The sequence below is a fragment of the Lingula anatina genome, chromosome 2 (assembly GCF_051362555.1).
Source record: "Lingula anatina isolate TDL-2025a chromosome 2, LinAna3.0, whole genome shotgun sequence".
Taxonomy (NCBI): Eukaryota; Metazoa; Brachiopoda; class Lingulata; order Lingulida; family Lingulidae; genus Lingula; species Lingula anatina.
In genome coordinates, this window is record NC_141768.1 from 27,235,138 (window position 1) to 27,260,789 (window position 25,652).

General features: G+C 38.6%; 2 protein-coding genes across 2 annotated transcripts; both read left to right on the forward strand.

Moving 5' to 3' along the window:
• Positions 1–1,577: 1,577 nt before the first annotated feature.
• LOC106179598 (uncharacterized) lies at positions 1,578–12,901 on the forward strand. Its single transcript, XM_087005734.1, has 4 exons — positions 1,578–3,090; positions 7,401–9,089; positions 9,327–10,973; positions 11,210–12,901. Exons 1-4 carry the CDS (start codon positions 1,667–1,669, stop codon positions 11,670–11,672), a joined length of 5,223 nt encoding a protein of 1,740 aa, XP_086861860.1. The 5' UTR covers positions 1,578–1,666; the 3' UTR covers positions 11,673–12,901.
• Positions 12,902–14,007: 1,106 nt separating this feature from the next.
• Positions 14,008–24,125, forward strand: LOC106156391 (voltage-dependent calcium channel gamma-5 subunit-like). Its single transcript, XM_024075557.2, has 4 exons — positions 14,008–14,331; positions 17,818–17,931; positions 21,074–21,208; positions 22,346–24,125. Exons 1-4 carry the CDS (start codon positions 14,103–14,105, stop codon positions 22,696–22,698), a joined length of 831 nt encoding a protein of 276 aa, XP_023931325.2. The 5' UTR covers positions 14,008–14,102; the 3' UTR covers positions 22,699–24,125.
• Positions 24,126–25,652: the final 1,527 nt, after the last annotated feature.

Sequence of the window (25,652 nt, forward strand, 5' to 3'; positions counted from 1 at the left end):
GCGACAAGTTATCAGATTGTCAGGCTTTTTCCCTGTCGCACATTGGTCTTCAATTATCATGTCCCCATTCTACCACATTAGTCTTACATGTAGTGTGTTATGAGAAGCGGAGGATTTCTAACACAGCAAAAGAAATGGGGGTGCGGGGGGGGGGGGGTACAACATCAAAAGGATTTTTAAAGGAATTGCCTAATAGGTTGATGTGTTATTTGAACCAAAACGATTTCCTGAAGATCAAATTAAAAATTAATATCTATTCCAAAAAAGGTGTATATTAAAATATCAATGAGTTTGCATTTAATGTTATCCCTCCTTAAGGGGCCATGTGCTGATTATAATGGCACACCTTGATGCTAAACAGTCTATCGTTTCTTCCACCTTGGGTCCCTTATATTCAAGTACCATATTGTATTACTCATATTCAGGCCTACCCACATACCAGACTCGGCACATAAGGATCCTGACTTACCCGGTATATCGGACCACACTACCCGTTTTCAAGGTGTGTGTCAGATCGCATTTCGGAATATCATATCCCGAACAAAGTTTGTAGGACGACCGCAAGCTCATCCTGTCGGTGTTCTGACTGATACTCCGAAATGCGATCTGACATAAACCTTAAAAACGGGTAGTCCTAAATTGCTATCAGCCGAGCTCGCACAGAAGTTAATTATCCCTTTACAGCTTTTAGTAGGCGGGACAGACATTTAAACAGCTAAGCTGACAGCAATCTAGTGAGACTCCCAACAGGGATAGATCGAATCATTACCTGACCCGTCCGTGCACTTGGATTCGACGTCTTACTCCATTTTTAATTTAACATTTATTGATGACTGACCAGCCATAAAGAGCGGCGTGTGAGAAAATGGTGCGGTGTTTTGTATCGCAACTCTGCACCGTGTATCATGCAGCCGTTGCAAGTTGTCAATGACTGGCCGAGAATTACCCCAAGATAATGCCGACACAAAGTTCGCTTCAGAAAAGAATTTTAAGGGTATTATCGCCTTAAAGGTCCAAATGGGGATATCTTAACATGATACAAATATGCCCGTGGCGGATTATTTAACAGCGTAGACATCCTTTAAAACAAATATTTACTACTGATATGTTAATGTTTGACAATAAGATTAAGAAATAGTTGTATTGAGGGTCAATTGTATAAGAAGACACAAAGTAGTTCTCCCGACATTTTGGTAAAGTTATCCCTACCGTTACCCAAACGGGTATACCAGAAATATGTTCAATACTATTATAATCTCCAGGGGCGGATTTAGGCCGTCTTCTGGGTCTTCCGGAAGACGGTCAAATTTTAAAGTTTACACTGACGGGTATCTAATATTTTCTGTCGGAAGACGGTCAAAAATGGAGGATGGATGAACAAAAATAATTTGGAAGACTGTCAGAAAATATATTATCGGACCCGCAGGGTCAAGTACAATACCGGGTATTTTGCTTTATTTATTAACGTGATCAAACAATGGCCAGCTTTACCCGCGAAGAAGCTGGATTGTGCAATACTGACTTGTCATTCACTACGGTTCTCTCGTACCTTCATGTAAACAGAGGTGTGTTGACACTGCACTCTACCAGGCACGACGGGTTTTCTATACATTTAGATAAAGAACAGCAGTGGAGTGCAGTCGCACAACCCTGGCTTTTGTACAAAATGATACCGTTCAGTGCATGTGTGTTGTTCTGTGTAATCCTCCATGCTGACACCTCCTTTGCTCAGAGAAGAGTCACTGTACAGCAAGGAGATATCAATGGGAAAACATCAATTCTTGGATCGGACGTGATCTCCTATCTTGGGATACCCTACGCTGAACCTCCTTTGGGTGATCTACGATTCAAGAGACCAGTACCTAAGGCTGCTTGGAGTTCTCCACTGAATGCCACTGAGTATGGACCGATATGCCTGCAAATGAATGCCCGATTTCCCAGTTCCGAGGATTGTCTCACACTTAATGTTCATGTACCGCAGAATAATAACACCACCCCTAAAGCAGTCATGGTTTGGGTTCCTGGCGGAGGGTTTGTCTCGGGCAGCGCCAGAGCAATGGATCCTGTAGGTCTAGCCATGGCAGACGTCATCACAGTTAGTATCAACTACCGTTTGGGCATGTTTGGCTTTCTTACTATTGCGGACGATGTAAAAGGTAATTTCGGACTTTGGGACCAACACCTCGCTTTCAGATGGATAAAAGACAACATTGCTGCCTTTGGAGGGGACCCCAATAGAATCACGATATTCGGAGGATCTGCAGGCAGTATGAGCGTGTCGTTCCACGCTATGTCTCCAATGAGTAACGGACTGTTCCATCGTGTCATAAGCCAAAGTGGGATTGGCACTCAATATTCTGTCCTTCGACCTAATCCCACAATTGTCACTTCTGTGAGCAAAACTTCAAATTGTAACACCACCGATTCGGCGGCTTTGCTATCTTGTCTTAAAGGTAAAAGTGCACAAGATCTTCTTGCTGCCTCTAATACCCTTGGACAGTTGCTTATTTGGAGGCCGTATGTGGATAACGAATTTATAACTGGAAACGTTGAAAGCTCATCAAATCTTCTACCAGAACAATATGGAAACCTTGATTATTTGATGGGAAGTAATAGTCGTGATGGTACTGTCGGAATCTTTGTGCCTTCCGAAGCCGAAAATGGTTATACAGAGTCAACTTTCCGCAAACATGTCGACCGTATGTTAACTGGGAGATTGGACAAAGATATCATTGAAACGGCGTTGATACAAGAGTACACTGCAGATGTCTTTAATCCAGATAACAGAACGCGCGTACAGCAAAAAATAGAAATCTCTACGGACCTCTTTTTCACAGTCCCTACCGAGTTGAACGCCATCAAACATGACAGAACCAATGGTACTGGTTCTACGTTCGTATATTTTCTCTCCATAAACACGTGCAACAAAATTCTGCCCACGGTGTCTTGGCTGGATGGAGCTGGACATGTCGACGAACTAATTTACATCAATGGTCTGGTCAGTGTTTTGTGCAACGGTAGCGCCACACCTGCTGACCTAGCCCTACAGACTGCCATGATTACCTATTGGACCAACTTTGCTAAATCTGGGTAAGTGATAAATACTTGTTCTAAATACATGGCATACGACAGGGGCGGATTTTGGCCGTGTTCTGGGAGACGACCAGATTTTCAAGTTTACATTGACGGGTATGTAATTTTTTCTGACGAAATACGGTGAAAATGGTGGATGGATCAACAAAATTAATTTGGAAGACTGTCAGAAAATATCTCTGGATCCAGCCCTGATCTCTGTGGTCTTCCTCTTTCAAGTTGCCTATTCACAGAGTGTTGTTCGAGTTCAGCAGGGCGATGTGATCGGCACAACAAAAACGATTGGTAACACGACGGTGCATGCATACCTTGGGATACCCTTTGCCGAGCCACCCCTAGGTGACCTACGGTTCAAGAAACCAGTACCTAAGGCTGCTTGGAGTTCCCCACTGAATGCAACCGAGTATGGACCGATATGCCTGCAAATGAACGCCATGTTTCCTAGCTCTGAGGACTGTCTGACACTTAATGTTCATGTACCGCAGAATAATATCACCGCCCTTAAAGCAGTCATGGTTTGGGTTCATGGCGGAGGGTTTGTCGTGAGCAGTAGTAGAGAAGAGGACCCTATAGGTCTAGTCCTGGAAGACGTCATCAAAGTTAGTGTCAACTACCGTTTGGGCATGTTTGGCTTTCTTACTATTGGGGACGATGTAAAAGGTAATTTCGGACTTTGGGACCAACACCTCGCTTTCAGATGGATAAAAGATAACATTGCTGCCTTCGGAGGGGACCCCAACAGAATCACGATATTCGGAGAATCTGCAGGCGGTATGAGCGTGTCTTTCCATGCTATGTCTCCAATGAGTGACGGACTGTTCCATCGTGTCATAAGCCAAAGCGGGGTTGGCAGTCAATATTTTGTCCTTCGACTAAGTCCCACAATTATCACTTCTCTGAGCAAAACTTCAAATTGTAACACCACCGATTCGGCGGCTTTGCTATCTTGTCTTAAAGGTAAAAGGGCCCAAGATCTTCTTGCTGCCTCTAATACCTTTGAACGGTTTTGGAGACCAAACATGGATAACGAGTTTATAACTGGAAACGTTGAAAGCTCATCAAACCTTCTGCCAGAACAATATGGAAACCTTGATTTTTTGATGGGAAGTAATAGTCGTGATGGTACTGTCGGAATCGCGGTGCCTTCCGAAGCTGAAAATGGTTATACAGAGTCAACTTTCCGGAAATATGTCGACCGTATGTTAACTGGGAGATTGGACAAAGATATCATTGAAAAGGCGTTGATACAAGAGTACACTGCAGATGTCTTTAATCCAGATAACAGAACGCGCGTACAGCAAAAAATAGAAATCTCTACGGACCTCTTTTTTACAGTCCCTACCGAGTTGAACGCTCTCAAACATGACAGAACCAATGGTACTGGTTCTACGTTCGTATATTTTCTCTCCATAAACACTTGTCACAAACTACCGCCCACGGTGTCTTGGCTTGATGGAGCTGGACATGCCGACGACCTAATCTACATTAATGGTCTGGTTAGTGTTTTGTGCAACGGTAGCGCCACACCTGCTGATTTTGCCCTACAGAATGCTATGATAACTTATTGGACGAACTTTGCTAAATCTGGGTAAGTTATTCAGTTAAGAAAACGAGATTTTTACTGGGGTTTGCAGCAGGCTATGGGCATCTGACATGGAAAAAGTAACACTGATATGTTAACAGGTAAATTTCATGCTTTGAGAGATAAATCATAGTTCCCTTTATAGCAAGTTACGTTTCTTTAAATGAATAAAGTTATTCTAATCAATAGCGTTAAATCGTATAAAAGTACGGCTGGCTATCACATAAATGTATTTTTATACTTACTGTTATATTTACTCAGGTGATCTGTACATGATCACATTTTATTACCTTATATTCTCTGCTTTTCACGAGAAACAGAATAAGCAATAAGTAATAGTGCTTTGTGTTTTATAATAATCATTACGACCTTAAATGTATTAAATACCTGTAATTTTAGTTTCTCAAACCTCACCCATCGATATTTTCATTATAATACTTACATATTTAAGGCCCGTAGTCATTTGCGATATTGTGATAATGTGTATAGAGCACTACCAGGTTTTAAAATTACAACTGTTTTGTACGGGGAAATAATCATTAAACACGATACCCACTTTCGCAATAAAAATTCGCCAATACTGTAGCGTCTGATTTTTCAAATTTTTTCGCTCACCATACGTTCATCCATGTATTTCTCCGTGTACATGTATCACCCATTCACTTCAAAGTAAACAGTGTATCATAGCGCAAATAAGGAAACGTATATGTATTTTCATGGGTATGGGCATCGTTAACTACAATGTAACCGTAAAAGAGAATGTAATATAGAATAAAAGATTCAAAACAGTTTTCATATGTCAGAAAGTAACGGGTCAAAGACTGGGGTTAAAAGCCAGTTTTAATCACTTATTATACACTTGGTTATAACCAAGGGAGCAATTCAATAGGTTTATATAAAAGCGCTATACTAGAGAATCAAAAACAAACTGACGGACAAAAGTAGGTGCCTGTACAATTAAGCAAATGATGGTTTCTGCATTGTTAGAAGTTTACACCCCCAACATGTACGCCCAGCTCTTGACCCCATCTGATCTTTTTGTTATATAATAATTATTAGCAGTCATTTTATCAGGTTCAAAAATATTGAGTAGACTTACAGTGTCGAGTTCCGATTATTAATCTGCACAGGTAACCTCCGTCCTAGATTTTCACCCTCTTTCGTCCCGCTACCTGTAACCCTAATCTATGTGAATATTATGGTTGGCATAGTCTAAGTGACATTGGCCTTTGCTTTCTTAACACCGAGCATAATTTTAAAAATAAATTGTAGAGCTAGGTTCGACGACGGCATGAACGAGGGCATTAACCGCGCAAACATAAAACAAATTCTAAAATAATGTTACATTAGCATTTAACCAATATATCCCTTATCCTATATTTTCCCAAAATGTATTATAAATGTATTACAAAAAAGAGCCATTTTATCAATGTTCCATGCTGTCAGAGGTTATGATGTACACTAAGTACAAACATACAAGCAAACCATGCATACAAACTGGCAGCTCACCTGTAAATTACTTGGGCAATTTACATGCTCATTATGTTATTTACAATGCAAAGACACAAATGGGATGTGGCCTGGACCATGTCCTGATTGGGATGTGGTCTGGACCACTTAGGAAGTGGACTAAATTGGGATCTGGCCTGTGATATACACGTTAGACAAGTGTTGTTTGTAGAGTTGAATGATGTACTGAGACAGAATTTCTGAACACTGGCGATCCAGGATTTTGTTCAGAAGGATGAGAAGCAAAATGATTTTAAAAAATTAAACGACGGAGGGCATTTTACTAAAACACAAAGGACACAGGCATGAAAGAATTCTTAGTTTTGCCTTGTTTTGCTCGTTATGTTTTCATTTGGTGTTGGGGGTGGGGGGTAGGTGCGTCAGTGGCTTCGATATACATTATAAATAATACGAAATATGTTTTGATAGTCAAATAATATCCAACAAAACATTTTATATGTTCATACCAGTATTTCTCGTAGGAACAACCACTGACATTAATGCATAAGGAATCTGTTGTGATACTACAAGAACATGATGATAACTATATATGTATAATACTGGTTGAGAACTTCATAATATATTCTTATACCAATAAACTTGAAAATGGCGAAAAATTTAAGTTGCTTGTATTAACAATTTAACTCAGTTATTCATTACTTCTTTAACCATTATATCCCCGAACCAGAATGCGATTTTTGTCAGGGCAATTTGTCTTATAAGTGTTGAAAAAAATCAATTTCCCTACTATGCATACCATGCAATGATTGATAACATACCTTTAGCATCTACATGTATTTTATTTCTTATGATTTCGCAAATAGATGTTCTCTTTTACATTCGTTTATCTAAATGAAGCACTGGCACTTTGTGTACTGATTAACACTTTCAGCACTTACAGCAAAATAATACTACATCTTTCTTATCGTTTGCTACTGTTTTTTCTGCACTTCTAGAAATATATTGTCGTTTTGTCAATGAAAAACTCAATAGATCAAATTTGCAGTGGTAAATACTTTTACTGTGGTGATATTTCCCCACAAAAACGCCCAAAATTTGAGAGAAAATTGCTTATGTTTCTAAGGATGTTTTAGTGCATTTTTGCGTCTGATAAGATGTCTGTAAGTACCAACATAATAACCATATATTTATTAAATGGATGTTTATTTGACACTTCGAAAAAGTTACTCAGTGTATGTATTTGACTTTTTTCCAGGAATCCAAACCAGCCTGCCCTCGTGGCAACACAGTGGCCCAAGTACGACCATGTTCAGCGCAAATACCTCGACCTCAATGAGAACATCACTGCCAAATCCAATCTCAAAGCACGTCGAGTTGCCTTCATGACCGATGTGCTTCAAAAGCTGGTGGAGCTTCCATCTGAGGAAGTGTGTACAGAAACGGGCGATGTCATGGATGACTTGGTTGTGGATACTTTCTACGGCAAAATCAGAGGGAAGCGTGAGGTCGTAAAAGAATGGTACTGGGAAATGTTTCTTGGCGTTCCCTATGCAGCTCCCCCCATAGGAGAACACCGTTTTCTCCCACCAATACCTCCAAAAATGTGGAAAGGCATCCGAAATGTAACGGAGTTAGGATATTCCTGTCATGGAAGAGCGAATTTCACCTCACCCTCTCCTTTTAAGTTCCACGAAGATTGTCTCACACTTAATATTTATGTGCCTGCAGGAGTGCGAATGTGGAAAGACGAAAAACTTGCTGTAATGTTATTTATACACGGAGGTGGCTATGTGGCTGGATCAAGTTCAGAGTACGACGGCAGAGCACTAAGCTGGTATGGACGAGTTATTGTTGTCACCATAAACTATCGCCTCGGAATCTTTGGTTTCGCAAGCACTGGGGACCAGAATGCTCCTGGTAACGTTGGTCTGATGGATCAGAGTCTTGCAATGCGGTGGGTAAAACAAAACATAGCCTCTTTTGGTGGTGACCCCGAAAGAATAACTATATTTGGAGAATCGGCGGGTGCTGGAAGTGTCATATACCAAATGCTTTCACCTATGAGTAAAGGGTTGTTCAAGCGAGCCATAGCGGAAAGTACATGGATGGGAGCTTGGGATTTACATTTCATCGACCCAGCAAAAAAGAATAACATAGATATGATACGGAAGTATGGCATTCATTTCAACTGCAGCTCTTCACCAGTAGACATAATAAGGTGCCTTCGTGACATCGATGCTTCAGATATAGCTCAATATGCCTCTAAAGACTTGTTTTCTTGGCCACTCAGATTATTCACTCCAACTGTTGATCGTGAATTCATGCCCTATTCACCATCCCAAATGTTCGATTTGCTTTTAAATAACAAAAACTTGGTTGAAGATGATGACATGGTTGACTTACTCATTGGTACAAACAGTGGAGAAGGATTGAGTCAGTCTTTTGACTTGATATCAAAGATGTTTCCCAATGGTTCTCAACTGACCAATGGATTAACAGAGAAAGAGTTTGGCCAAATCATGGAAGCATATGTTACCGAAAGCGTAGGCGACAATCTTAAAATAATTCTACCCATGATCCAGAACGCTTATACCAACTGGGAATCACCAGACAATCCAATGAGTCGTGTTCGCACTCTTCAAGACTTAATAGGAGATATCTCATTTGTCGCCGGGTCAGATTTGGCTGCACATGTGCATTCTACTCTAGGTGGCAACACGTACATGTATAGCTTTGCACACGAACCTAGTTTTGGCCATCCCTCCCTCAGGCTGCTTGGGCTGTCTACTGAACCAATTTATGGTTTGGCTGGCCACGGTGATGAACTTACCTTTGTGTTTGGTAAGCCTTTATTCACTGATGTTGTTCCTAGGAATTTTTCCTCAAGAGACGTTGAAGTGTCAAGACAAATGATAGCTTACTGGTCAAACTTTGCCAGATATGGGTAAGCGCTTACAATACCGGAAGAGTAGATTATACCTAAATAGTAGTGGTATTAATGAATTTTTTATGTTTAATTGTGAAGACCTTAAATATACCTTCGAAACAAGTATGCAGAAATAATAATATAAAAAAATATTTTGTAAAGCTCTCAAATTATATATATGATGTGACTTTGATTTGCTGCTATAATGTCATCAGTAAAACGGATTTTAAAAATATTTATGTACTTCATTTTCAGTTCTCCCAATGGCCCTACAGTTCCAGTCTTTTGGCCTCAGTACGAAACATCCATGACGTCATACATGTACATCGGAAACGAGACTGAAGTAAAACAAAATCTGGGTGGTTCCCGAGTCCAACTATTGAAAAACGTAGTGAGACGCCTCGCTGACTCTGGCAATTGTCCTGCAATGTCAAAAACAATGTACACACCAGCTCCCTCTAACGGTTCGTGGATAATGCAGTATATCATGCCGGATCAGCCTGAGGTCAACACCCGTGTTGGGCGTGTGAGAGGACTTGCTCTACGGGCCAGCGCTTTTACTAGTGGAAAAGATTTAAACCTTTTCCTAGGTATTCCCTACGCTAAGCCACCAACAGGTGATCGCAGATTCAAAAAGCCAGAACCAACAACTGCTTGGACTGAAACCCTCAATGCAACAATGAGCGCACCGCCTTGCCTTCAACTCCCGTCAGATTTCATGATGGTGCTTGGTTTGAATCGCACCAGTGAAGATTGTTTATATGTGTCCGTAGTCGTGCCTCGAGGAACCGTAGTAAATGATAAGAAGCCTGTTGTTGCCTTAATTCATGGTGGCTTCTTTATAAACGGCAGTCCAGATGAACATTCACTGGGAATTTTCTCTTCTTTGGGCGATGTCATTACTGTAAGCATTAATTATAGACTCGGTATGCTTGGATTTATGTCGACTGGAGATGACACTTTGAAAGGGAACCTCGGACTCTATGACATGGTGGCTGCAACAAAATGGATAAAAGAGAACATTGCTTCTTTCGGTGGCAATCCAGACAAAATAACCCTTTTTGGTACTGGATCTGCAGGACTGGCAGTACTTAATATGATGGTCTCCCCTATGGCAAAAGATTATTTCCATCAGGCTGTCATCACGGGCCCTACCACGCCTTACGCTGCACAAACGCCGGCTGCATTAGCGGAAATAAGCAGGAATTTTTCTGCTGGTATTGGATGCCGACAGGAATCAAGCTCAGAGCTTATAGAATGTCTGAGAAGTAAACCAGCCGATGCATTCATATACAAGGGAAATCCTTACCTGGCAAACCACGTATTCCTTGTCACTGATGGAGAACTAATAAAAAGTGATCTTGTAACAGCGTATACTACCAGTACTCAACTGAAGCCTCTTGTGATTGGAAGTACGTCAGACTATGCTGGTATTTTCCTTCAACAATATCTTGGTTACAGAGATTCTATGACCCAGCAAGAAGTCGACGCTTCTATTGATATGACAATTGAAGCAGTTTTTCCCAAATCAGGAATGAAGGACCTTTTGAAAGCCATGATTAAACAGCAGTTTTTTTCATCAGAAATCAAAAATGATAAAGATAGACTGATGGCTCTCTTACACTTCTATAACAGCATGCACAAGTATGGCTGGTTGTATATGCTTGGTGTAGGGCACGCATCCCATGGTGGAGACGTGTATATGTACGAATTTAATCATCGTCCACAGTGGTCATGGTACCCCGAATGGATTGGCGCCACCTTCCGAGACGACATCGGGTTTTTGGAAGGCTTACCGTTCGACAAACCACTTCTGGCTGAATTATCGTTGTCAGTCACAGACCGAGACGAAATGATCAGTGGGGCACTCATGTCGTATATCGGAAACTTTGTTGGAACAAGGTAGGTTGACTGGGCTCCATAGTCACAAAATCAATAGTTTCTTGTATGATACATGTAGTTGGATTCGATTTTAGATGATAGCAGTAGATCAAAACCTGTATACTGAGTTAAAGAATTTTGGTCGTATTGTGCGTTTTTCAAATTTCCCTTTATTACAAACAAACATCGAATTTAACTTGATCATCATTGTAATTTACGGATAGTATTTTATCAACAATCCTTACTCCCTTTTGTAGTAATCCAAACCAAGGCAATTTCCCAGTGTCCGTGGAATGGCCAAAGTTTGAGGAAGATGTTCCTAACTACCTCATGGCAGGTCTACGATTCATGGCAGCAGACATGAGAGACATGATGGGCCAAGAACAAATACGTTTCTGGCATGGTGAAGGAAAAAATAATTCCATACTGGATCAAGTTGCTACTATGAAGATGGATGCCCAAACAATGAGTACTCCGGCACCCACTACGCCCCCTGCAGCAACATGCCCACCCGCGTTGGGGAGCTCTGATTTCCTGAATTCAATGAACCTTGATGTCAAAGGAGTAGACGATCTTGTCTTGGCACTCATTGTTATAGCTTCTGCGTTGGGTCTTTTCCTCATAATTGCAGTAGGGTATGTGTGCGTACTAAACGGCAGGATTGGGAAGCTTAAACAAGCTGCTTTATCCACTTCAAGGATTGAGCTAACTAAGATGTGAAATGAAAATTGAAAAATTGTGCCTTTTTGGTCAGCTAAACATGTGTCCATTGCACATATTGAAATAACTTCTTGCCAGTATACGTCAAATATGATAATGTCATCTTATATATCTTATTCGGATTGAGAAATAATTGCACACTGATGATTAATATCCAGATGAAAAAATGAAATAATTCAGGTTCTAAATCCTTTTACATGATCTTCTTAAAGTTTACATGTTTTACTTTAGCTTCTTTTTGATTATTAAACCTTAAATAAATCTGTTTCACGAATCTGTAAAACGGAGATGAGCCTCGTGGAGTTAGGTCGAAAATTGAAAAAAAAGCTTGGTTATTAATTTTAAGGTTTATGGGCCATGGTTTGCAATTTTAACGTTTTAACAAATATTATATTGACAGTCTAATTATGGCAACACGGTCTAAGGGTAAAAGGGTTAATTTAAAGGGACAGGGTACTCAGATATATAAAGGTATATCTATTTTTGTACTCCTGTCTGTAACAGTTCTAAGTTATAGATAAAACAACTTATTTAAGGCAGACTGAAAAAGACACGTGACCGCTTTGAATCCCTAGATACGCTTTGAGCAGATCAATATCGATTTCAAATTAAATATGAGCCGATTTCAAAATTAACGTTAAAAAAGTAATGACGACACTGATAATAATAATAATAATAATAATAATAATAATAATAATCTCTCTCGGTAGGCCCGGTTGAGGGTAGTAGAAATTGCCGTTATGAATTACATGTACACTCGACTAACAGATTTAATAAAGGATACTGAGGTACTTTACCTCTCTGTGCTGCCTGTGTTAGATAATAGTGCGAAATGTAAATGCTCCCAATTTGTTTAAAACATGATGAAAAAGAACTTAATGTAGTATTTTCTTAATGTATCATTTTCCTTATCATTATATAAAAGATGATCAACTCATTCTTATAACCAAGAAATAAGAAACAGCACATTTATATTCGTAGTGTAATATTTATACGACTTTTTTACCTTGGAGTAATCATATAAGTGGCAATATATCCCTCTTGTGATCACTATTTAGGTAGTGTACAAGGACATCTATACATATAATCAACTTTTTGTGTCAGGAGAACGGGGTGAACCATATGAATGTGCATTCAACACAATAATAATATCTGTCCATCTCTGCATTTTGAAATTAAAGGCTCAGAAATATTGATTGATATTAGGAAATAAAGTGATCAAACTTGCATTTTTGCATAGATTTGAATTTAGTGATGCGCCTAAGTGAGTGAGCGTTTGTGTGCGTCTGAGGGGGGATCGGGAAGTTTATTGTTTGACTTGTCAGTGTGCTTTAAGGATCATATTTCACAAAACCAGATATAAGTGACTATAAAAAGCCGATTGATTTGATGTGATCAAAGATCAACGCGCTAGAATCCAATTGAATGCAATTCGCACCTCGGTTCATTGCTCTAATGTCAGCTGGATTGTCGTCATTGTCGTTTATATTTGAAGCAAACGATTAAACGTAATTGATATAAATTCCCCAGAAAGAAGATTTGTTCTTTTTGACACAGACAATTACAACAATTATGAATTATATAACATGAAATCATATGAATAAATATAATATTTTATATATTACCCCTTTAGATTCTACTGATATTGATATTAATATTTAGTACTAAGTAGATTAATACTAAGTAGATTTGTACATATGTTATTATTCAATTTTTGATCTTGAAAGTATTTTGATCTTTTACCAGCTTGCTTAATCAATTTCCAAACTTTATACATGTATTTATCCCGAACTATGTCCCTAAGTAGCTATTTAGGTCTAATGATGATTTACGGAAATTGTTTTGTGTATAAACTACGAAACGAGAACAGAATTTAAAAAAAACATGCCCTTTCCATCCACTTAAACAAAAAAAGGCGAGCAATAGGCTAAGCTACTAAAAAGTAACCTTTTAAACAAATTAAAAACTGGCTGCAAACACCTGATGATCACCCTTTATTGTATTATCCTTCTTTGGTTGCATTAACCATTACACTTGAGAGAGGGTTCTTTTTGCGTCCACCGCTCTCAAATTACCTTCAATGTGATGCCTTGATGTTGTGCACTACGGCAGCCAGCAGACGGACGTTCAAAACCGAACCGTTGTGAATATCCAGACTGAAGATACGACGCATAATCACGGAACATTACAGCACCTTTTGTTACATAAACAAGCTCGCTCAGAATCCATCGCGTTTTGCCACATCTATCCAATCTTGATAGATTCGCTTTCAATTCACAGCAGAGGCAGATAAATCTATTTTAATATCTCTCTGGGACCTCCGTAAGCTTTTCTATTGATTCAGTCGGGGCGCCGTGCTCACTGAAAGCCGTTGCAGTTCATTTACTCGCAGTCGTTGACGGATTGCACCAGTATCCCTCCCCGTTAACCATGAAGTGCAACGAGAGAGCTATGACGTTACTGGCACTGGTCTTCGGGACCGTAGCCACCACTGGACTTTTCCTGGCTCTTACCACCACATACTGGCTCTACACGACAGAGAGACCGGAACAACTTTCATCGTCGGCGGCCAAGGAGAAGAAGAACACCACAAGGGAAGAGGGGAATGTCACGTATGCCCATCTTGGTCTGTGGAGAGTGTGTTTATATTCCAAACAAGGTAATGAAGAGATGTAATTGTTATAAATGCAGTGGGAAAAGAGTTAGTACTCTCATAGTTGGATTAATAGAGTCTGCGTTAACTTGATCTAGCGGGCACTACATGTTTGATGTTACGGATCAACATGCAATGTTGACACAATTTATTTCCAAGGTTTTAATCAAAACCTTAACTTCAATAAGGATCCATTAACCCTGTTACAATTTTAGGTGTTGTTATTGCTAATGTTATGATATAATACAATAAAAACCTTGCCATGACCCTTTCGCCTCTGTTGCTGCTAATGACTGTGTAGAGATAGACCCTGACATATTAATTACACAAAGTGCATCAATGGTTGAGTCTTTAAACTTCCCCCGGATGGGATCACACCTACAGTGCAGCTAATGAATTGCCTAGATGATCCTAGTTTCAAAGTATGCGGTTTTGTTTTTTATGATGTATATTTATCCCAAACCCTACCTTTATGCTAGTTTAATGACTGAAAAAATTAAAGATATGTATACAGCGATAAGACGCAGGCGTCATCATTTTGCTTCAAGCGTAATGTTATTGGCTAATAGGGGATAAAATACATTTATTACAAAATAGGCACATTTTTTATCAGTGTATTGAAAACTTGACCCCCTCTTCCATTGCATTTTATCAGTATCTGATAAAATGAAAGCTGTCACTTAATCATACGCATCTTGCTGTATTCAGATGATTTGAGCAAAAAACGTAGCTTAAGGGGACTTGCTAAGAATTTTCAGATATTTTCGTATGACATTTCATGAACTGCCGGTGGTCAGATTCCTGTTCAAAATATGTAACTCCTTTTGCAAATGGGGAAAGATGTTATGGTTCAAACAGAAAACTGCTTAATATTCCTAGACTATGCTATTCAAAAACACCCCTTTGGATAAATGCACAACACTTAAACTGCCCTAAACGTGACAGAAAATGCTATTTCCGTAGTTACTCGATTAATTATGCATCATCGAAAATATCGCTCTTTTCACCGAATTTCGTCTGGTAAAAAAAAAGAAATGGGTTTGCTTGTAGTTAAGAATCTCATTAAATTTGTTGGATAATAATTAATTGCAGAAAAATGGAAAAAACAATATTAAGATATCCGTCTTATTTAAATGAGTCAGTAGCATGCATGTTGACAAATTTTAAGGGTAGGTTACCATTCAGAAAAGAAGCGACGGAGGTTGGAATGTCCATTAACTTCTGCTATCTGCCCTTGTGAGTAACGTGGTTGAAAAAAAAAAGAATATTTCTCTCAGCTCACCGAACGCCTTTGGTGTGAAATAAAAGCCACATAAATATAAGTTTTAAAAGTACTTCCAATCAAACAATGCCTTAAGACCCAAAAGATACGGTGTCGCTTCAATGTAATTGTCAATAAAACCCTCCCATTTGGTCAGTAAAATTCAGTAAAATTAATTCGTGCTAAACTTAGATTCCCAGAGAATTTGAATCGACCGTGTCTAGGTAAATAACTATTTCAACACAATACGACGTGCACTTTAGACAAGCATTATGAAGAAATGCCAAAGATGATGTGCTGAAAATACATTTACAACGACGTCTATTTCTGAGTCAAAAAAGTACATGTACTTTAAAGAATTGATAAGATAACAGCAACGTAAAATGCAGTCTATATCTAGTAGATGCCAGTAAATCGCATAAGTGCGATAGATCCCCAGGGTCAATCCCGGCAATTTCCATCGATAAATCGCCTTTGGAGGAAAGGACTTGGCGACGACGATTGAAACTGTTTCTCATGATTGTTTGGAATCGAAAACATTGCCCTTCTAATGTCGCTGTCAATTATGGGTGTAGACTGAAGGGATAGAAGAAGCACTACATTGAGCTGTAACCGATTTATTCCCAGCGACTGGAATTCATTCATACCTAATTTACACTGTAAAGTGAACCCTGGCCGTAAAAATACAGTAGATGAAACCAGAGTGACGATCCTGTACGGGTGTGTTAGTATTCGTCCCTTGGTATATCTACTTACAAGAGCAAATAAATTTAAAATTTAAAATTTTAAATTTTTCTATCGATTCCCACGTTTTTAATTTAGCTTTTAGTTGCTGAGTATATTAAAACACAGCCAATGTTATGGCTATCATTGATTGTGACAGTAATGCACGTGTTATCACCAAGCCCGCTTCGACTACCACAAATATGTACATGGAATGGCCATATTTCTGTGAGGCAATACCATAAAAGTGACATTATATTTAAATGGGTCAGATGATGGGCAGTCGTGATCGCCGATGTTCGATAAAATATTTATCTGTTGAACGATTTCACATTATTTTCTAATAAAGAGTGCACTGCTGTTTAAATTTTCATTACAGGATTTATAAAGGCGGCCTTTCGAATTTAAGAATGCGTATATACTTCGCAGAGAATCTACCGTTTCGGCTTTCCTAACACGTGCTTTCAAGATAAATTTGCGACAACAGGGGCATCTCACAACAGGAACCTTATATTCAGCTATGTGCAGTGTCTTGAGTAGCTATGAAACATACATCCCCTAAAGGCCAAGTGAAAGTCAACAAATTCCGTTTATAGACGTCAAATGTTTCGACTTGATTTGACATAAGCCCGTCGAGTGAAACCCGACTGTGCATTCTATTGGAATTCAACTGTGGTAAAAAGGGTGACAAAAAATTGACCTACATGTACCAGCTCCCCTTCAGCCGTAGGTTTTAGTGAAAGTAGTACAATTTTTTGCATTTTGGTGCTTCTGAAGATATCAGATTGTGCCCCCTCCCCCAATTATCTAGTGGGATTATGATAGAAAGCGGAAAACCATTGTACGTATATCTCTCTGCTGTGGCATGATATGCTCCATTTACGGTTTACTTACCCAGTGTAACAACGATATAATGTATTTAAATTATACACGATTGAAAACGCGATCTCATGGTAAAAGTAACGGGAAAATGTGTAGCCTTAGCATTGTACATTGAAAAAGCCTAATATACATGTATCAGTCAGGTTAGAACCACACTGAAAACAAAGAGTTCGATGTTCAGTTATGGCCTACAGTATATTGCAAAATAATTAAATTTACCGGCGTGGTTAGGACAGCTATTATTTCAATTTTTGCTCGGAACAAATTAAACACTTTTAAGTATACTTTTTTTTTTCGTTGTGGTGTTAATTGCTTAATGCAGAGATAAAGAGCAAAGCAATAGCACCTGCCAAACTGTTTTGTTTTTGTTTTTCAGCGGGTATCTCAAGAGGTCAGAAAAAAGTGCTATGTTCTGTTTGCGACATATGTTACGTATTTGAACGTCCATGGTGCTTTTTTTAACCAAGTTATCTATCGGCAGAATTGATCTTTCCTGAAACATCTGCCAATATGTGCTCATTAATTCTTACTTAGCAGCAATGTGCGCCGTTTAATGCAATTAGTAGGGCTCTCCTACGGTGTTCCTATTCAAAACAACGCTAAAATTTTCGACCATTTCTTTACAGACCCGGATAGACCCTCAGAATGTGCCAGCATCGACTACTTAAGTAAGGATCCGCCACAACTTCTGGGGCCCGAGAGGAAAAAACTGCCGTCAGAAATAACCCTCGCTCTTGCCAGTAAGTGTGAATGTTAATAACCAGATGGACCCAACAGAGATAGAGCTACAAGTACTGCTAGGGACACGCATATCAGATGCAGTGTAAATCATAAAATAGACGGTTGAAAACCCGTCAAGATACTGCACCGTATTTAAGCTATTTATTCATGTTGTATTGATTTAATAATCATTACCGTTCTATAATGAAGAAAAAGAATTATTTCAATGAATATATCATTACTAACTGTACAACGATCACATTTCGTGAGCCGTTCCGACAGCCTTTGCAGATTTTCTCACAATAAACAGTTTGAAGAAAAAAAAGACAATTTTCCAGTATTCTTTGTCATTTCCCCAGGCAAGGGGTAATTCCTAATTTTTTTTAAATTTTGAGTGAAATATCTTGACAAACCCTAAGCTCGAATCACAATTTTACAATTTACAATTCATTCAACATTCGTCAGGCTACAAAAGCAACAGAATAAAAGGTGCATCCAATGCACTACGAACAATATATGCTCTCTGGGCTTGAAGAACTCTCTGTCTACTCCAAGGGCAGAATTTCATGTGTCAAAACCCAGGGGAAAAGACAACATGGCCGCAGCTGCTAGTTGCTTGCTGAATATCATACTTTCGTAATAATGGGTACTTTATGGTGAGTCAGAGTTTCACTTTGTGGTTTTATTTAGCCTTGGTCCCTGCCCTCGTGTACTGTTGGCGACAAATATAGACTTTTTTGTGCGTAAGCCTACTTTAGCAGTTAAATCTCCTGAGTCTTCGTAGGCAGACATTGCGCATGCAATGCATAATGCATCCACACATTTACGTTTCACGTGGCAGTGGTTTCTAAGCTTCGAACTATTTCAAGCGGCCATTTGAATTGCATGGATAATCATTTTTTTTTATCAAAAATGCAAATTTAGGTCAAGGGACTATTAGTGTTTGCCTAGACACAGACGTGCACACACATTTCGACGGACACCCATCAACGTGAATCCCATGGGGCATTCAAATACGGATAAAAATTATATAATGACACACAGGGAAGAGAACGGAGCAGTGTTTCAGAAAACAAACTAAAAAATTCAGATATAAACCAAACTTTATGCTCTTTAAGGTCGTGTTTCCATGTTTATGTAACCAGTAAAATGTTTTCAACTTGTTAACTGACTATTTCAAATAAGGAATGCACGCTCTTATATTTCAGTGCGCTATTGATTGACCAGGAAGCTTGCTTGAACGTTTGTTTTGTCAACTTCTGATGAAAATGCAAATGTTTCAGTCCTCGCTCTGGACTAAAGAGCAAATGCGAATAGGAAGTGCTTTGCACTAAGACGTTTAATACGACATATCTGAAAGCCGCATCTCTCTAAATAGCATATATTATATTTGTAGGGATTTTGGGTACGAAAGAAACCACATATCATAAAGATTTACTTAATTTTAGTTAGAATATACGTTTCCCTTGCCAAAGAATTAATTTTCATTCGATTTAAAATGCAACTTAGTACAGTGCTTCGTTCAGTTGGCTTAAGCTAAACTAGAACATTTTGTTCTGAAAGCGTATATATATACTGACAGAGCATGTAGGTGTCAAACTTGACAGAATAATGTCTGATAAGCACTACAAAATAATCAAAAAAAGTCAGGAAAGGTAGTTTTTGTGGTTTGTCCCGCCACAAGCGTGTGCAAATCATTTTTAAAACTTAGTGTCCCTAAACGCTACCTCTCTTTTCATCCAGGCACTGAGCATTCCATTGCCCTTTCCATTCCATCTTAATCAACCTGCTTTTAGGCAAATTTGGTCCATTAATAACTTAAAAGTGTGTCGACGTTGCTGCAATTTCTCCGAAGAGATTCTCTTTGAATATACAACAGATGTTGCCAATGGCTTCAAGACTCCACTATAGGAGGGTTTCTTCGAGGGGGGGGGGGGGGGTGGCCGTTAGGGTCAGTGTGCTCAATTTTGACGACTTAAAAGACTCAAAGAAATACGTAATTAAGGAGTACAGGCCAAATAATATAGGAATGCTGTCGTTATCCAATGGTTTTGATATTATTTGATAAAGTGGCATAATCATGATTTGAAAAAAATTAATTTCGAGCAACATGTCTGCCTGACACGCAACCAAATCGAAATTTCCGGCGAAAGTATGATGGATTAGAAATAATCACCCACGAGCGTGCACTCATGCTCAGCAGTATTGCTTTCATTCCTTGGTGGACCGTGTAAGCGTACTGATATATCTATTTATTAGATATAATACATCCATTTGGAATTGAAGCTTTTTTTTGACAAATGCATTACTTGCCTAATGCAGCTGTAAGCATCGAAGCCCAACATTTCAGGTTTTAGATTTGACCATTCAAATTTTAACAATGGCCTTCGTTTTCAGATCGCGGAAGTCACTATATGGTATGATAAAGCAAGTACAACAGAGTGCCATTCATATTAACGATTGTTTGATTCAATATTGTTAGATTAAATGTTGATGATGTGGGTATACAGTATAAATTCCCAAGAAAACTATATTTTAATAGCTAAATTACACCGACTTTGATCCATTTAGCAATTATGTTATATCATATTAATATTAGAATCATGCACATGAACCACTGTACATATGTAGGTACATGTATAAACGCGTTAATTTCCAGATAATGCTCTGGAAATTTTAACATAATAATGGATTGTATCTTAGAGAGCTTCAACCCCGCAGTATGTACACGATGTGCAATTAACGTCAAGGGCAGATCGATAACTAGGGTTGCGAAAAGGCTTATCAATCTAAATTATCAATGTTTCAAATAACCAGAATTCGCGATTGAAACTGGAAAGTCTGACAGGCGAGCTAAAAGGGGGGACACGGGAGAAATCCTTCGTTTTTAATTGTACTTTATGCGCTGTATATGTTGTTAGTAATACATTAACAGGCGTTTAACCATAAACACTGATACGGTCTGGCTCCATGTTAGCAATAACGCATAGCCCTGTGGGAATTTTAATGGCAGGCATGCCGTCACAAGTAGGACATGCACTAAGGCAGCATCCAGACGAGTACAATATCTCTGAAACATAATGAGATTACTTACATATACAACACAATAGCGCAGATATGATGGCCATTAACTCGAACCAAAATACTTGTATTGTCTTTCAGAGGGCACAGGCATCGCCGCCCCCCTATGCACTAGTGGATTGGTCCTCCTTTTGATTGGGATAGTGATTTCTGCCATAGGCATCGTGAAACGTGATTTCAAAATCCTGATCGGCTCAGTGTTTCACATACTAGCTGGTAAGCACTTGAAGTCATACCATTGACATTACTAGCAAAGATACCACAGGGGTTATTCAGAATTGAAGACCCGAGTATCAACTGGTCCAAGGCTCAAATATGGCGGACCCTACATGAAAGGAAGACCGCTTAATCCTGTAATTGGCTCTCCGCCTCTCATGCACGTCTGGTCGAATGGAGCCGAGATTTAATTACTATTCAGAGACGACGCGTGGGGAGGCGTGTGAGAGGCGGAGAGACCATTACAGGATTAAGCAGTCTTCCTTTCATGTAGGGTCCGCCATATTTGAGCCTTGGACCAGTTGATACTCGGATCTTCTATTCTGAGATTGACATGCAACAGTACGAGGAGACATCAGATTGATAGCAAGTCAATAGCATACAATTGATTATTCACTTCAGCGACTTCGTAATCAAGATGTCACCTTGAATAATACTTCATGCAACACTGTTAGTAGAATTCTATAATTCTTTTGTCAATAGCTTTGGAATAAAGATTCCGTTTGCTTACTTAAAGTAAAGTATATGTTTACTGCACTAGCTATTGAAGAGACTTGTACAATTCTTTTTAAATCACATAGTAAAACTTTTCAACAATATTGTTTGAACTGTACTTCATTCTACATATTTTAAAATTCCATATATTTTAAATCATGATATATCGAATTTTACTTTTCAAGGGGCAAAAGCTTTTTATAAAACAACCTGTATATAACGTATGTGAGTTTTGCCCAAACGATTATTCCTTGTCAATTAGTAAATTTTCTAGATACTTCAACATCTGCATTTATGAGATGGGTATCAGTACTATTGGGAAATAATGTACCATTGACAAGCAAACTTATTTTATTGTTTGGTTGATTTTAGATGTCGCATGACCATACTAGGTCACGTCGAATTTGACCATTTTCTTTAAAATTCCTGCTACTGTGCAAGCTGAAGTAAAAAAGATTGAAGTATATGTTAACTGGTACCGGTTTGAAGTGTATGTAAAGATCCATAGAGGGACGCGAGTATAGCATGTCTGACGTCACATGCCAAAATGACACCCAACTCACAAACGCAATCAACGACGTTAAAAGATATTGCTATAATGCCACAGAGTTTCTGCAAACTTGCTTTACGTTTCATTCACAGGTTTGTGTCTCGCAAGTGCCGTTATTATCTATATATCCGCCATCAACGACGAAGTAGCCCACAGACCTCAGCCACAACCTGACGAAAACCCCGAAAACTTCCAATTCATATACACATACGGCTGGTCGTTCTACTTTGCCGGGTTTTCCTTCATATTCACGGAGCTGGATGCCATAATATCCATCTTATTATATCTCAAACGGTACAAACATCTCGACGACAAGATTCAGATGGTGCCTGGGTTGTACAGAAAGATTGAAAAGCACAATAAGGGGGGTCACACCAACCAAAGCTGTGATACGAGCGTAGAAGCCAACACCAGTACGCGGGGTTCACCGACGCTTATTCTGTAGCACGACAGGACGGAATCACACTTCGGATTCTGTAAGAAGAGAAAGATTATTGTGGAATATGCCTACTAATAAAGGGAAGTAATGAGGTAAAAAGTGTAGACTTCTTTTCACTACGAATACAAGACATTGCTCGTTAAGTTGCATCGTTTGGGCTCCGAGCCGTCATCAAAACTTCTTCCTAGGCAGTCAGCCTTTATTTAGTTAATCGTTCATAATAGACTGCTCTTAGATGATCCCAGCTTCGGAGTTTCCATTTTGATTGTGGTCCTTACTATATCCAGGTGTGACAGGAATGGTAGTCCGATAGGAACCGCAGTCCGTTTCCCATGACTACGTACAGGTGACAGTCGTCCCATATAGGCCTACTAACCCTTACCGGTACATGTACCAATCATATTATATAGGACCTCGGCCTTCCATTCTTGGGACTACCATTCCAGTAAACTCCGGTATGGATCGAAACCACGATCACACCCCACTCAATTGATAACAACTGAAAGAAAATTCGGAGACTTTCGAAGCAATTCAATACCTGTATGTTACATATCTGTACATAGGGGGTAGTTATTCTAAAATGTTAAAATATCATCGAAATAATATCAGAACTATTAAATTGTAACTGTATTATTCGGGTTTTACCAATGATGTCAAAGGTCTTTCTACTTCAATATACCGGTCGATTTATGAAAAAGACGGGTAAGTCGTTTTGCACTTTATTACCGGTACATGTATATATTTAATCGGTCTGTATATACACTTTTTATATTTGATTTCAGATTATTTAATTATAAGTTTTACTGTATTATGAAAAATGTGATAAGATATGTACTTAATTAAGGGCATTTGATTGTGAGAACTTAATTGTAAATAATGCCTGCAGTATGAAAATGATTTCAGCATTAGTTTAACACGTGCACATTTGTTGTATTACATGTATACCAATGTGCTGCATGCATTGTAACATAGGCATACATAGACGCACTATACTATGAAAAATATCTAAAATCAAATGTACTTTTTTATGTTTATCTCCAAGAATAGCAGAAGTACAAGAGTCCAAGTATAGCAGAGATACAGCAGAGATAGTAAAATAGAATAAGTCTTTACTTAGAGAACAAATAACACCTGTCACAAACGAATGATATTTTATCTCTAAATAGTCTAAACAATATTTACATGTATATAACATTCGGCTCTTACAATGCAGGCGATTAAGACGCATAATATTACTTACTGTAGAAAGCATGGCATGTAGTGCGCTTACGCATATCAATAAAACAACTTTTCATTGCGTTTAGGTTTGTATTGGTTGGGTTTGGTCTAAAATGACCTAGCAACTGTATGTAACAATAATAATAATAATAATAAAAATAATAAGTCAGACTTGTAAAACAGTCGATTATAAATCAAAGCGTCACAAAATAAAAAAAAAATATTAAATAAAGACAAACCTGTGTTATACGGTTTACTTGGTATTTATGAAGCCTCCGAGTCACATTTTCAAGGGAAAAGATAAGGCATATAGAAAAATCCCTACCCCTGAGAGTGAAGCAAAGAATTGGAGAATATTATACCATTCCATTCTAATCATTTGAGACTCAGTTGGGAGTTCGTGTCATTTACCGCTATGAATAGTGGACCCGCATATTCTGACAGATGTTGGATTGACGAACACTCAGATAGTAGGATTACTTTAACGCAATTACAGCATTCAATTGTGTCGAACATAAATTGAATCGATCCAATGCTATAAATGATACGCAATCCAATAAACCAGACAACCGTAGCAATTGAAAAGAATGTGCCAGGCGCAACTGATGCAATGCAGCACCAGACGGGCCTGACATCCATCCATTTCGATAGAGCTCAGGAAGCGATAAATAGGCACCAAGATATAGTCAAGTGGCATGAATATAAGTTCGGGCAAACTATAGTGAGTTCAGTAACTGATTAATATTAGATGGCCTGAATATGTCATGTTGAGGATATTGCAACAGGATAAGCTGTAAAAAATACCAACTAGACAGAAGATAGCACAAGTGCATATAGGGTTTTAATGGCGAGAGATAACAGAAAAAAAGTTTGTAGGATATGGATTTGTTGACATTGAATTACTCTCGTGGGAAAACGTATTAATGAGCGATGGAAATCCATCATAGAAGAGAAATATTCCCTAAATGCTGCCGTTTGTCAGTCTAAAAATTCACGTTTCATTGAGAACTTTGGGTACAAAATATCGAATTCAGGTGCACTGGTCGAGCAGTGATCTACATTAGGAGAAAATGGCTATTTTTCTCGAGGAAAATTAGACTTGCCACGAAAAATCAGTGAAGAATAGCTTTAAACGTAGATATAGGCGTCCCAGGGGAACTTTCTGTCGTTTAAGAGTTTTTATAAGTCCTCTAGTGCGATTTTTTATTCAGTGTATTCTCAACAATCCCATGCACTGCGTTATTTTGTTTGAATGTTTTCAACATAGCATATTTGAGCGCTGTGGTATGAATCCATTGCAAATACATGCTTCATTCTAACACTATGGAAACACTTGTTTTAAATTTGGATTGAAGACGTTTAACGTAGTGACTACAAAATCAATTTAAGTCATAGGATTGGAATACTAGGAAGAATGAAATTTCAATAAGCCCTGTTTATAAAATTTTAATTTAAAAATGATTGCGTTCGCGTATTTCACCTGGTTATGTGAGAAAAGGGAATCACTGAGTTTCTTAAATAAACTGGATCACAATATTTGAAGATTTGGTCATTAAATTTCTGTTCAAGTAAAAAAAATACTCGTGGACAATAGGCATTACTCGGAGCGCTAAAAGATGGTGTAAATTTTGGCGCCTTGAACAAATTGAATGCGCAAATGAATTTTAATATTAAAATATTATGCTGTGTTTTGCTGCTAATTTTCCAGTTATTTTCAGCTAAGTTATTAGATCTTCATTTTA

Bases quoted from the DNA above. Each gene is read 5' to 3' on its own strand.
- LOC106179598 (XM_087005734.1), top strand. From the start codon at position 1,667: ATGATACCGTTCAGTGCATGTGTGTTGTTCTGTGTAATCCTCCATGCT. The intron at 3,091-7,400 runs GTAAGTGATAAA...ACTTTTTTCCAG, and splicing joins ACCAACTTTGCTAAATCTGG to GAATCCAAACCAGCCTGCCC. The intron at 10,974-11,209 runs GTAGGTTGACTG...TCCCTTTTGTAG, and splicing joins GGAAACTTTGTTGGAACAAG to TAATCCAAACCAAGGCAATT.
- LOC106156391 (XM_024075557.2), top strand. From the start codon at position 14,103: ATGAAGTGCAACGAGAGAGCTATGACGTTACTGGCACTGGTCTTCGGG. The intron at 14,332-17,817 runs GTAATGAAGAGA...ATTTCTTTACAG, and splicing joins GTGTTTATATTCCAAACAAG to ACCCGGATAGACCCTCAGAA. The intron at 21,209-22,345 runs GTAAGCACTTGA...TTTCATTCACAG, and splicing joins AGTGTTTCACATACTAGCTG to GTTTGTGTCTCGCAAGTGCC.